Source organism: Talaromyces amestolkiae, assembly GCF_001896365.1.
Source record: "Talaromyces amestolkiae strain CIB chromosome Unknown scaffold10.1, whole genome shotgun sequence".
NCBI classification, from domain to species: domain Eukaryota; kingdom Fungi; phylum Ascomycota; class Eurotiomycetes; order Eurotiales; family Trichocomaceae; genus Talaromyces; species Talaromyces amestolkiae.
This window is the reverse complement of record NW_024468046.1, coordinates 430,809-444,873: the sequence shown is the minus strand read 5'-3', so window position 1 is coordinate 444,873 and position 14,065 is coordinate 430,809. Positions and strand designations below refer to the sequence as shown.

Sequence of the window (14,065 nt, the reverse complement as noted above, 5' to 3'; positions counted from 1 at the left end):
ATGCGGAGGCTTGGCGCTGCTAACAAAAAATCCAAAAAAATATTCGGCTTCCTTGAGTCGACAAACTAATTCGATTCTGCAGTATTCTCGTTTTCCAATATGGGCGTCGCACGAGAAACAAAAAGAAGGCGTCTGTCGCCTTCTGACGACGACAATTTGTCAAATGCACCAAAATCCAAATCCAACGGATCGTCTAACATACAAAACGCATTCTACAGTCGGGCCGCTGAATGGGATCTAGAACAGGAGTACGAGCGTCGACCACGAAAAGGCAGCAAGAAGAAGGAGAAGGAAAAGACACGTTTGCCTATCAAGACTGCCGAGGGTCTTGTCCATGTCGACGAACCGGAGGAAGCTGCAGCGAGTGATGCGGATAGTTTTCTCGACTCGGATTCGGACGGTGAAGATGGCAAGGAGGGAAATGAGGGAGCAGAAGCTGAAGAGGATGAAGAGCCGGCTCCCAAAATACCCTTGAAACTTCAGATTGTTCAAGCAAAGGAAGAAATGGCCAAAATCGCGACTTTGATCAACGAAGATCCCGAGGAGCATATTGGATTGTTCAAGAAATTAGCAGACTTTGTAGATAAGAGCAAGTCACATGTTGCTATCAAAAAGCTTGCTCTTGCCACACAAGCTGCGATATTTAGAGATGTTATTCCTGGCTACCGAATTCGTCCATTAGGGGAAGAGGTCAACAAAAACGAAAAGCTGTCCAAGGAAGTCCGAAAGTTGCGCGGCTACGAACAGTCATTGCTGTCGTCTTATAAGCATTACGTCCAACAACTTACCAATCTCTCGAAAGGCGGCAGCAGGGCCAGTGAAGAGGCTAACAGTATCCGGACTGTCGCGATCAACTGCGTTTGCAACATGCTTCTTTCCGTGCCCCATTTTAACTACCGGGCTGAGCTATTGAAGATTCTTGTCAATCGGCTGTCCAAACGCCGGATTGATGCAAACTTCATCAAAAGTCGTGAGACAATGGAAGACATCTTCGCCAAGGATGACGATGGGGTCGTCTCCCTTGAGGCAGTTGGCTTGTTATCCAAGATGATGAGAGCAAAGGACTTTCACGTCCACGAATCAGTCCTCAACACATTTCTACACCTCCGTTTGTTAGCCGAGTTCTCATCCAAGGGTTCACGAGACCGGGTTGATCGGAACGACGACGAGGATGAAGGCGTGTTGCAAGGAAAGAAGAAAAATAAAAAGGAATTTCGCACCAAAAAGGAACGTAAGGTTCTTAAAGATCGCAAGGCTGTTGAGAAGGATATGCGCGAAGCCGATGCGTTGGTGAGCCATGAAGCGCGTGAGAAGAATCAGGCCGAGACGCTGAAGTTGGTTTTTGGCACATACTTTCGCATTCTCAAGTTGCGCACTGAAACGAAACTCATGGGTGCTGTGCTCGAGGGATTGGCCAAGTACGCACATTTGATCAATCAGGACTTTTTCGGGGATGTCCTTGAAGCTTTGAAAGAGCTTATTGAGCAGCTCGCTGCTGAAGATGGAAGCGCAGGAAGGGATGGGAATGCGAACGATGAAAATGATGACAATGATGACGAGGATGACGATGAAGAAGAAGGAACGATTACTCTCAGACAATCCACCCGACAAGTCCTGCTCTGCACAATCACTGCCTTTGCGCTTCTCGAAGGTCAAGACGTTAGCAAATCCGCTTCATCCCTCCATCTCGATCTAGGGTTCTTCATCACCCACCTTTACCGCGCTCTGTACCCCCTCGCCCTCAACACAGATATCGAATACAACCCCGAAAAATCCCTCCGGCTCCCCGATCCCGGCGCCTACAACAACGCCAACGAAACCACCAACGACCAAAAGAAACAACGACGAACAAAAATCAACTTCCAAACCCCCATGGTCCTCCTCCTCCGTTGCCTGCAATCCACCCTCCTCGCCCGCACCCACGGCATCGCACCGCCCATCCGTCTCGCAGGCTTCACAAAGCGGCTAATGACGACCTCCCTCCAACTGCCCGAAAAGTCCTCCATCGCAATGTTAACCTTACTCACAAAGGTGGCGAAACAACATGCACGCAAGATTGCGCCGTTGTGGAATACGGAAGAGCGGAAGGGCGATGGTGTGTTCAATCCTGTGTCGGCTGATGTTGAGAAGAGTAATGTCTTTGCGGGCACGGTTTGGGAAGGGGAGTTGTTGAGGATTCATTATTGTCCCGACGTGAGGGAGGCGGCGTTGGGGATTGAGAAGTTGATTGCTTCTGGATAGTTGTCTGAACCAGGAAGTGAAGTAAAAAAGGCCAAATTCAAACGGCGTATAGAATATAATGAAGATTTTACGTGCAACGAAAATTTTAGAGTAGAGTATATTCATAAATATCATTCGATCATTACACATTCAAGGCCAGATGGCTTTCGAGTACATACACTCAAGCTGTATCATGGCATATAATCATAAAACACAGAAGAAACTCGTAATAACAAAGATAAGAAAAACATCAAAAGAGACAATAGGTGATTCACCCTTGTCCCATCTTTCAAATATAGGCGCAGGCTGACATAGGCCCAAAGTCCACATGTCCATATATCGATAAACAGACTCGGGGTATATCCACTAATAGCGGACACTGGACGAGGTCATGCCTGGCTAGGGTATCAAAATATACAATCTTGGTGCAAACATGGCCACCCTTAGTACGTCATGGCTAACAATTGCGAATGTCTTGCATTCGTTCATTAATGTAGCTCATGCGCGTATGGGTGTCGAATGCTTCTCTCGTCTTTGGGGATAGAGAGTTTCCTGTTCAGTTGGAATCCTTCTTTCGGCGGATTCCAGCGAAAAGTCCGCCAAAGATCGACGCCCAAATGGTACGGAATAAAGCTGTGAACCAATTGCCAGACTTCAAGGACAGAGCTGTTGCCGATCGAGCACCTGTAGATCTGGTTTCTTCGTCTGGTTTGGTGGCAGTTGGTTCGGTATCGGCGGTCTCTTCAGATATGATTTGTGAGACTTCGTGGTCTTCAGCAGCAGCATCTGCATTTGGCGCGGACCTATTAGCAGCTGTGAGATGTTCGTCTTCTTCGCAGAATGATTCAACCCGAGCCCCTAGATCAGAAGACTTCTTGTCGCTGCTGAGAAGATTGACTGCAGAGACCGAGCCGCCAAGCTGGTTTAGAAGCGTTTCTCGGTCCTTGGCCAGCAATTGAAGTGCCGCATCTGCCTCGGGCTCCGGAGTAGGTGGCGAACGAATATCGTGCGGCACCTCTGCAGGCTTCGAGTCACTTGCTGAAGGCTCGATGATATGAACAGCTGGTGATTGATGCTCTTTGTCTGCCTGGACATGAATCTCTTTTGTCAGTGATTCCTTTGGCGTCGAAGTCAACGAATGACCAGCAGCCACTGCCGCAGCCGCTACAACGCCAGCGCCACCAACAATGCCGGCAATTTCCCCAGCACCAATACCTGCACCCTTGGCTATGGGGTCAGTTTCGGACACTTTTTCGGAAGTTGGAGCAGCATCTTCGACTAAAGGTGCTTCTGTCTGCACCTCTTCGGCGGTAGAAGCCTCGGTGGGATGCTCTTTATCTGGAATTGCTTCGATATGGACATCCTTGACGGCAGAGGCTTCAATGGGCGCTTCAACAGGAGTTGTTTCAGTCTCGATCTCTTTGGTGGTCGATACTTCGATGGGGTGTTCATCGCTTGAGTGAATTCCATTGACAGCAAGATCCTTTACCGTTGACTCGGTGTGATCTTCTGGCAGGCTTGAGGGCTCAGCTTCCGCACTTTCAACAACTTCGGGTAATGAAGTTTCTTCAACAGGAGTAATCTCTTTGGCAGCGTCCTTAAAGATATCTTTGGCTTCCGCGGGTTGCTCTTCTGAAGTCTCTTCGGAAGTACCTGCTGCTGCTGCAACAGCCCCAAGTCCAACTGCTGCTGCCGCACCGGCGGCAACAGCAGCCTCCTCAGTGACTGTGTGATCATCTTCCTTCTCTTCAGTAGCAGCGGGAATCGCTGCGGTGTCGTGTGAGTCTTCCGTAGTCTCGGGTTGAGCTTCAACAGCAGTTTCTTCTGCATGAGCCGGAACCTCCTCGATTGACTTAGCCAAAAGCTCCTCACCCGGTTCTGCGCTCGGAGTGACTTCCTCCTCTGGCTTCTCGACCTCAGCAACGACCGCCTCAGATGCATTGACTGGCTCAGTAACTTCAGCAGCTACTGGAGCTGGAACCTCTTCGGCCACTGACTGTTGGTCTGCGACAGCGGGCGACTCGGTCTTTTGAGTTGCCTCTACTGGCGCATCAGTAGACTGAGCGGGTTGCTCTTCTAAGACATACGGAACTTCAGCAGCTGACCCCTGAGCAGCCTCCACCACATTCTCCGTAGGCTCCGTGATTTCAACTATTTCTGCTTCTGGAGCTTCTTCCACTTCCTTGACGGTCTCTTCCGCAACAGGCTCTGCAGGCTTTTCTTCACCAGGCTCAACCACGGTTTCTTTAACGACCTCGGCAGCTTCTTCTTCTTCTGCTGCTGCTGCAGGCTCTGCGGGAGTCTCTTCTACAGTCTCGGCAACATCTTCTTCTGCAGGCGCTGCAGACGTCTCAACAGTCTCAACAGGTATTTCCGCCTCGATCTGGGCGGACTCAACGGGGGCTTCAGCTTCAGCCACGACGGGAGTCTCCTCTTCAGCCGGCTCGGCAGAGGTTTCAGCTACTGCCTCCACAGGGGATTCGTCGACAGTCTTTGTAACATCTTCTTCAACAGACTCTACAGGGGTGTCTTGGATAGCCTCAACTGGGGTTTCGGCAACCTCTTCCAGAACCTTTTCGACGGCAGGTTCTGCGGTCGCTTCAACCGGGGCTTCTTCGACCTCTGCAACGGTAGCCTCCGCGGAAGGTTCCCCAGCAGTCTCTTCGGTAATTTCAGCAGGTTGTTCCTCAGCGGGTTCAACAGCCGGCTCGGCTACAGCCTCAATAGGAGTTTCCTTCACAACTTGAGCAGGTTCTTCTTCGGTAGGCGCTGTAGCAGCGACTTCAGCCGGGGTTTCCTCAACTGGTTCGACAACCTCCTCAACAGCAGGTTCTGCAGCAGTTTCTTCAGGAGACTCCTCAACTGGAGTTTCCTCCACCGGCTCGGGGGCCTCTGCGGCAGTCTCGGTAACACTCTCGACAGGAGTACCTTCAACAGTCTGGGCAGGCTCATCTGTAACAGTCTCTGCGAAGGGTGCTTCAGTCGGGGTCTCCTCAGCTAGTTCGGTAACTTCCTCAAAGGCGGGCTCCGCAGCAGTTTCGGCAACAGTCTCAACAGGCTCCTCTGTAGTAGCTTCTGTAGGGATTGCTTCGACTGGGACTTCCTCAACCGGTTCGGTGACCTGTTTTTCGGTAGGCTCTTCAGCGATCTCGGCGGGKTGTTTTTCAACAGAATCTACCGGAGTCTCAGTGGCAGCCTCAACAGGAGTTTCGTCAATGGCTTGGACGAGTTCTTCAGAATCCTCTACAGGAGCCTCGGCTGTTGTTTCTTCAAGAATCTCGCCAAAGTCTGCTGATGCGGCGGGAGCCGACGGTGTGGCTTCGTCAGAGAGAGCAACAGGCTCTTCATTGGTCAACTGTTCATTGGCCTCGCGGGACTGCTCTTCTGCCGCCTTGTCAGCAACGGTGGCTTCGACAGCATCAGTACTTTTTTCCTCTGCTGTAGTCCCTTCCTTGCTTTCTTCAGAAGCATCAACGACAGGTTCTGTAGTTGTTCCAAAAGCCTCCCGAGCGCTGTCAGCGGCAGGCTCCTCAGCAATAGGTTCGGCTTCGGTTGCAACCGCGTGCTCGGCTATGGTTTCGGTGGTAGCAGCTTCGGGCTCTGCGTCCGTGGCAGGTTCTTCTGGAAGTTCTTCCCTGACATCACTTGGAGCAACCTTTTCGCTTGATTCAACTTCCGCAGACTCTGCAGCTGGCTCTGGTTCATTGACGGGAGCAGCAGCATCTTCGGCAATCGCAGGCTCTGCGACTTCCTCGCTCACAGCTGTTTCCTGAACTGGCTCTGCCTCTGCGGTGGATTGAGAAGAAGCTTCAGCGGGTTTGATAGCAGAAGGCTCGTTGATAGATTCCTCTACGGGCTCAGAAGCGGGCACTTCCTCACTAGGAAGGGTATCCGGCTCAGTAGTGGGCTCAGCAGTAGGCTCAGCAGGTTCTGGAACGGCTTCGGCAATTGGTTCAGCGATAGGTTCAGCAATAGCTTCGGCGATAGGTTCAGCGGCAGGCTCAGCAGACTCAGCAACAGGCTCTGAGACAGGTTCTGTATGTTCAACAACTGTCTCTGCAACAGGTTCTGCAACAGCTTCAGTGACTGGTTCGGTGACAGACTTATCAGCAGATTCAGTGGGCTCAGTGGCTGGTTCTGAAATAGGCTCGACAGCAGATTCTGTAGGCTCTGAGACAACCTCTGCAGTGGTTTCAGCAATTGGTTCAGGAATCGATTCAGAAACAGGCTCAGTGGTGGTCTCGGCAGCAGCTTCATCGGCGGCCTCTACAATTGGTTCGGCGACGGTTTCGGCATGTTCAGAAACAGGCTCGGTAAAGGATTCAGTAACGGCCTCTGCAGTAGATTCTGCTGCAGCTTCGTCGGCGGCCTCAACAGCCGGTTCTTCTGCAGATTCAGTGACAGTTTCAGTATGCTCAACAGCCGCTTCTTCGACAGTCTCGGTAGGCTCAGACACAGGTTTCTCAATAGCCTCAGCGGCAGGCTCGACAATCGGCTCGGAGACAGGCTCGGCGGTAGGTTCAGGCGTCTTCTCCGATTCGGTGCTTAGAACAGCAGATACTGCTTCAACCGGAGTTGCTTTGACAGCTTCATTTTCAGTAGCACTAACAGACTCTTCGGTGGCAGCAGTCGGTTCAGCAGCAGGCTCCTTGGTTGCTTCGGTCGGCTCGGCTGATTCAGTGGTTGATTCAGGAACTAGTTCCTCAGTGGCCGCAACGGGCGCGGCCACTTCCGTGTCGATTGGTTCTTCGGTCTTTCCGACAACATCGACAGATTCAATAGCAGCAGCCGGCTCTTCAGCGACAGCGGCAGTCTCTGTCGCTGTATCGACGGGGACGTCAAAAGCTTGAGTAGATTCCTCGGCCTTCTCTTCAGCGACTTGCGCTGTCTCCGGAGTCAATTCCTCTACCGCTACTTGCTCTGGCTCAGCGATGGCCGCAGCCTCAGAAACATCTGCCGCCTGATGCGACTCTTCCGTCTGCTCAGCCAATGCCTCAACCGGCTCGTCAGTGGGCTTTTCCGCAGACTCAACCGTTTGTTCTTCAGATATCTCTGGAGATGTAGCCACCGGTTCAGGCTCGGCAGCGGCGGGKTCTTCGTGGGCGTCGATTTCCTTAGGCTCGTCTTTGGTAGCCTCCACTACTGTGTCATCGGTCGCAGCAGGCACGGATTCCGAGGGCGTCTCAACAGGTTCTGGAGCTGGTTCCTTCTCTTCAGCGACTTCTACAACTTCGGCTGCAGGCTCCGTGGCTGATTCTTCTTCGACCTTCGCAGGCTCTGGAGCACTCTCCTCGGTGGCCTCCGCAGTTTCAGCAACGAGCGCTTCTGGAACCTCAGCAGGAACAGAGGCTGGCTCTTCCACTGCTTCAGCTTCGGCTTCCTGGGGCTGATCAAGAGCAGGAGACTCCACAGTTTCAGTGGGAGCAGGTTCGTCAGAAGTAGTCACTGTCGGTTCAGACTCAGTCTTTTCAGGCACAGCCTCCTCGGAATTTTCGTCAACGGGAGATTCCTTCACTGGCTCCGCAATGTCAGAAACCTCGGGTTCAACTGGTTTCCCTACAACTGCGCTCTCGGTTGCGTCTTCCTGAGGGGTGTCGACTGTTTCATGGGTGGTGGGAGCTTCAACCTCTTTCTCAGCTTCGGTGGAGTCCTCAACGACCTCATCCTTGACTAAAGGTTCTGGTTCGGGATGTGTTGTCTGAGATGTTTCAGCAGGAACTTCAGCATCTGTCGATTCGGCCTTCAGCTCTGCAACAGGCTCCGAGGCTTCCTCGATTGTTGCAATTGGTTCGGAAACTGTCTCAGTTTGTGCAATGTCCTTGACGGCCTCTTCCTCTACTTGAGCCTCCGATTCCGGAACATCATCTGCAATAGTTTCTGAGGCAATGGGAATCTCGGTGCCAGTCGTCTCTGCCTGGGGTTCGGTAACTTCCTCGGAAGCTGCGGTAGTTGTGGCTGTTGGTTCGGGCACTTCCGCATCAACGATTTCCTTTATAGGCTCTTCCACCGCAGGCTCAGTGGCTTCCACAACAGCTGCCTCAGTCTCAGCGGTATCCTTAACTGCAGGTGGTTCAACAACCTTCTCCTCTTCGACAGATGCCTTTTCTTCATGAGTCACTGGCGTTTCTTCAACAAGCTTGAGCTCAATCTCGGCAGGCTTTTCTTCAGTTTCAGTCTTCTCTTCGGCCACAACCGGTGCGGCTTCTTCTGTGTCCTTGGAAGGAGTCTCTGCGGCCTCCTCGGCCACCGCTGCAACTTCCGGAGTTGCTTGAGGCTCTGCCTCTGCTGGTTCGTCGGTCTTCACATCAGCATCCGCAGCGGGTTCTTGGCCTGCCTCAACTGCTTTGTCTTCAGGCTCCTCGGACGTAGCATCAGCAGTGGTCTCGCCAGCTACCTCCTCCGTCTTTGTCTCCTCTGGGGCATCCTTAGAAATTGTTGTAGGTTCCTCTACAGCTTTGTCTTTGGTGTCCTCAGTGGAGGGAGCTTCTTCTGTGGTTGGCTCATCGGCCTGAACAACGACATCGTCTGCGGTGGTTGTTGGCGCATCGTCGGATGATTTTTGGTCGGTATGTTTTGCGGACGACTCGCCCTTGACTTCAAACTTGGCCGGTTCCTTGATATCTTTTACGGGGTCTTCCTCCTTTGTGGACAGTGCAGCAAGCGCATCCTCGACTTCCGCGGGGAGAGCAGCAACGGTGAGTCCGTTCTTGATTTCGTCTGTCACTATGGTAAATTCAGGGTCAGTCGTACTCTCTCTCGGTTTGCTTACAACAGCAAAGTTCAAAAACATAAACACAAACACAATGAAGGATAGACGAAAAAACTCACCAGATTCAGCAGGAGTAGAAAGAACAACGGGTTCTCCGACTTCGGCCATAATTCCGCAGTTCGTAAGGGTCGTAAAGTTCGTAAATAGCGGGGAATAGAGAAAATTAAGGGCAAAAAGCTCGACTCAACGATATAACGTGTGAAATCGAGTAGGATGGGAGCAGTTTGGGAGAAGCACAGAGAAACGCGCGTACAAATACAGCAAGCAGCTCCTGAGCTTCAAGTTCCAACGAAAAAACGAAACGGGGAATTGATAAGCAGAACAGAAATACAGAATGGACAACGACAAGAACTGGGTATCAACGTTCGTCTTCAATTATCATAACACTCGTAACGGGGATTACCAATAGGTACGGCGGATGTAGGTGTAGCGGGAAAGCGTGGGAAACGGAAAGAGGAAGGAGGAAAAGAAAGAAAATTTCTTCGATCCTCAGGCAAAAAAGTATCAATATATAAGACTACATAGGTATCGACCTACTACCGGCCTAAAGTAACTCTCCACCATAACAGCCGAAGCTATGACTTAATTAGGCACCTAACTCTGTTGCTACCACCTTGCGGACGGAACTGCCCTCGTGAGCTTTTACTACTTACTGCTAATCATTCTACATGATTTGAATTATATACACTACGCAGCTCATTTTCTACAACGTATTCGAGACAGTACAGCCCCTAGACGATAATCGAGAAATCAAAACGAAGATTCCAAAGCAAACTCTGAAGTGCATATGATATCTTACCCATCTCCGAGAGCAGCCCATTCTCGGATGGAGTGATGGAATAAAAACTAGTTCGCAGCTAACACAGCACTAACAAAAAGCCACTAGCTCCCGAAACAGTAAAGAACAGAGGGGCAAAGTTCTTTCTGCCCTCTTCTTTGCGTATCCTCTGGCTCTTGGGACACCCGGGCTTATTCTTCGTTGTCACAGTGACCATACTACGTATCCATGTTGCTAGCGCCAGAAGCTTTGGGCAGATGGCGAAGCCGACGGGATTAGGTAGAGCCGTAGAAGCCGGTAGTGACTCACCCGGATAGGGAGAGTAAGAAAAAAATTGATGAAACACTTGAGAGGAGGTAGTTGAATTTATCATTCATCGCTGGTCAATTGACAGCAAATAACCAAAAAAACGGCGCAATCAAGTGAGACCGCGAGAACGGTCACCTGATACCAATCAGTAATGATTGGAGAACCGGCGCGGTTTATGCAGGGTTTCAAGATTTTTAGGTGCAGATTCCTATGCGAGGGATTTACTGCAGCACACGGACTGATTGACGGAGCTTTGGCTCCATAATTGATTGATGCAACTTCCACAGAGTGACTGAGAGTGGGAGTGAGGTGATGCGCCCACATGAGCTCTTTTAGCGCCGACGTTGAGTTTTTGGTTTTGGGGCATGATAAGAGTTCGGTTTCGGTCTGAATTGATATTCACTCATGTAGAAAATAAACGGTGATGCAAGAGCATTCTCAAGAGCATACTAGTTGTGAATTCACACCATGGTGACATGGCATTGGAGCATGCGATGAGTTGTACAACTCCAGAGCAGCAGGATGAACTAACCAATTAGGAAAAAACCAAACAATTGAGCGGCCGAGGGAAAAAGAAAAAAAAAAGCGGGCGGGTGGAGGGCGCTATACCAGACGAGGCTAGACACAGAAGCCTAAAAGCTCAGGCTGTTATGGTGCTCTCACCGCCATCTTGCATCTTGCCCATCTTGCCGCTGCATTGTCACCGCCAGACATCTCTCTCATCTTTGGCCAAGAGCATGATTATCAGATGATAATTATTTATGATTTATGAGCATGTGTACTTTAAAAAGTCTAGTGTGGCGGGGKGAGCTTTGATACTCGTACAGAGGACCGCAGTAAACGCACATGGTTCGCATATGATCTTCATCCGCCATGCACCAATTCCTGTCTGAAGAGAAGTATCAGCATCGACACATTCGATGATCTCGACGACCATTGCGTGATTAGGCACACACTCAAATCACTGCCCATGAAATGAGGAATGACAAGTCATCGCTTTCGATCATCAATCCTGTAAACCATGGCCACTGGGCAGGAAGTAGATGTTGCCACAAGGGAGTACATAGCATGACTATGTAGTGCGAAATGAGTTCTTAGTCGATACAACACACCGAGCCAATCGTTACAATCCACGTCCTCGTGCACGTCTATAGACTTACGTAGTAAGTTACTACTTAGTACTCGCCCTGTCCACGACGTATACTATGTAACTATAGCCAGGCAGACATAATACGCACCGTCTCAAGCATTGATTCGTCCACACGGATCCATGAGACATGCACAACATTTATACACGCAATCGATTAAGCTACATTGGCTATTCTAGTGATTTAGATATACGTATGCACGACAGGTGAGAATCGACCGCTGATTTAAAGACATCTTGAAAACTTTTCGTTACTTCGTACATACGTAGTCTTAACCTCGATGTCGGTCTCAAGATCACCTAGGTACGTGCAAGTACATACAATATAGCTGCCTAGGTAGCCGGGGTATACTGGTTTCCTCTCAGACTTCCAGCTTCGTAGAAGCTAGACAGTCGTGAATGTTGCGACAAGTCTCGAGAGTAACCAGCCCAGTCACACAGCAATCGTCTTCTACAATGTCCGGTCAAAACGTTGGACCAGCGTGGATTGGCGACATCCACAAATCTTCACTGCAATGAGTACGTTCAATATCATCGATGCTGGTCAAGATTTATACTATGGTAGCGTGGTGATGATCGTCGTGGCGGGKGSGGGGKGRGGGGKTGAAAATTCGAGCCTCGATCCGCCATGACGCAACATTCGAGATCTCAACCATTGATCGCTTCCTTACTCCTTGCTAGATACATAACCGTTCGTCGAGAAAATGGCATCGGGCTGCTTTTGTTCATTGGATCGAGTCGTCTGATACGCGAAAGAAGAAAGGAGAAGAAAGAAAAGAAGCAGGGACCTGATAGAAGGAAGAAGAAGGAAAAAACAAAACAAAAACACAGGAATTCGCACAATCTCATGACACCAACTACATTCGACCATGTAGGGACAAATATGAACCATCAAACACCTTCAATTCACACAGCAGAAAATTAAAGTCCCGAAAAAAAAAGCCAATTAGGAAAAAACATGGAAACAACAATGGAGAATCCCAAGCCGACGCTCGGTTGATTTGTACATGAAGCGAAAAGAGAAAGAAAAGAGAAAGTCGTCAATGTCGTCACAAAGTCATAACCCGGAGCAATCCAATCAGAATATCTCGAGATCCTCAAATTCAACAACCAATCGGTCTCCTCCACCGCCCATACTCGAATCATCTATTCGCATACCATTCATTGCTTCCCACATTGTGCCTCCTCGCTGTATGCTGGTTGGCCGACTGGCATATACCCCGACATGCACACACTTGTCCTCGACTCCGTAGAAAAACCAAGTGACTTCGCGAAGCTTCTTCCATGTACTTCCCACGGCTCCCGGCGTGGCGGCATACGGCGACAGGGACGGAATCTGATACCAGATCCAGAGCGAATATCCGACTCTCTCGAGCTTGATGCGCAGCGACGTAATGTTTGTCGGTATATTGGGCATGGCCAGCGGCGACAAACACCAGTCTGCTCCGTCCGATGTCGCGCTAACCGATGCTGCGTTGACTGTGCCCGAGGAAAATTCCATGCCTGCTTTTACCCATTTGCAAGAATGTCCACGTGAATGCGATCGCATCGTGTTGAAGCTACGCACATCGGTTTCCGATGACGATCGCAGGGACTCGGTCGGTAGTGACTCGCTAGGAGAATCTCCGGCAAAGATAACAAGGCCGCCTTGATCCCATTCCATCTCCCAGTCGGCGCTGATGGTGACTTCGGCTACGACAAAGGGTCGTCGCAAGGAGGTAAAGACCATTGGGGCTGTCGAAGTGTCTCCATTGGGCGGTTTTCTCCAGAGGTCTGTGTTCGGGCCGGCGGAAAGAGTGAAGTAATCCATACATACCGGTAGCGAGAAACTCGAAGGCAAATTCAAAGCCGTGAATGAGGAGCGATCCGGAGGCATTGTGATTTGTTCGTCTGATATTCAGATTATGAAATGAAGGGCCTTCTGTTGAAATGATTTCCAGAGAAAGAGAGTGAACAGGTAAGGATGGGAGAGAAAAACCGGCCAATGCTCAACTAGGACCAATCAACTCCTAATGCAACCAATAATTGAGCGCCTCGCAATTGCAATCTGTCGCAATAGAGCTCCTAGGCGGCGCGGAATGACTCGAATACCACTAGAGAGCGTGGGCGCTGGGAGATCTGCGTGAGCAGTGGCTCGTGAACCTCCGCTCCGAGATCCGAAGGTCAAGATATCGAGACTCCTGAGAATGACAAACCAAATGCCAAATGGATGATACCCGATGCACGCGTATCATAGAACCAGGGCTGATGGTAAGAGGTCGAGGCGATCGCGACAATAACCCACACGGGGTAAACAGCTAGGTGATTCGCTTTACAAAAGTGAGGCTGCTGATAGCACTAAGGAGACAGGGAAGAACGTGATTGCTTTTTTCGCATCCGTTACAGTTGGACTAAGGGTTTCTCCGCACAGATAACCGCCGGGCCTGTTGAGCACTTGGGAAGGTCAGAACAATGACGCGAAAAAAGAAAAGAAAAGAAGCAATCAATCAACATCAAACAGCAGTGGGAAATAGGCGATTTAGCGTTGATGTAAGAGACCGTTGGAAGGGCCCGAAGCGGAGCTCAAATGAGTCTAAACAAAACGAAATGACTCGAAAACGGAAGCGCTGATGGGGCTTAGCGTTTAACCCAATGCGGCCGGATCACTAAACAGATACAAGGCGATACGAACTTGATAGTCCAGATGATCCAAGCACGGTATAGTTGATATGCACAGTGTACCGGTAGGACTGACGAGAGCAGGGCGATATCAGTTGGCCGAGAAGTGGTCCATGATGATATAGATACCGGAGCTGACGGAGAAGAATACAACGACGAGAAACCACAAACACGATATACTAAC

General features: G+C 50.3%; 3 protein-coding genes across 3 annotated transcripts; 1 reads left to right on the top strand and 2 right to left on the bottom strand.

Moving 5' to 3' along the window:
- Positions 1 to 99: 99 nt before the first annotated feature.
- On the top strand, positions 100 to 2,241 carry BHQ10_005631 (uncharacterized protein; the record flags this gene model as incomplete). Its single annotated transcript, XM_040878129.1, has 1 exon — positions 100 to 2,241. One exon carries the CDS (start codon positions 100 to 102, stop codon positions 2,239 to 2,241), a length of 2,142 nt encoding a protein of 713 aa, XP_040734135.1.
- A 535-nt stretch (positions 2,242 to 2,776) lies between these two features.
- Positions 2,777 to 9,097, bottom strand: BHQ10_005630 (uncharacterized protein; the record flags this gene model as incomplete). The annotated part of the gene is made up of 1 exon (XM_040878128.1): positions 2,777 to 9,097. The coding sequence occupies one exon, from the start codon at positions 9,095 to 9,097 to the stop codon at positions 2,777 to 2,779; it is 6,321 nt and encodes a 2,106-aa protein (XP_040734134.1).
- A 3,204-nt stretch (positions 9,098 to 12,301) lies between these two features.
- BHQ10_005629 (uncharacterized protein) lies at positions 12,302 to 13,099 on the bottom strand (the record flags this gene model as incomplete). Its single annotated transcript, XM_040878126.1, has 1 exon — positions 12,302 to 13,099. One exon carries the CDS (start codon positions 13,097 to 13,099, stop codon positions 12,302 to 12,304), a length of 798 nt encoding a protein of 265 aa, XP_040734133.1.
- Between the last annotated feature and the right edge of the window lie 966 nt (positions 13,100 to 14,065).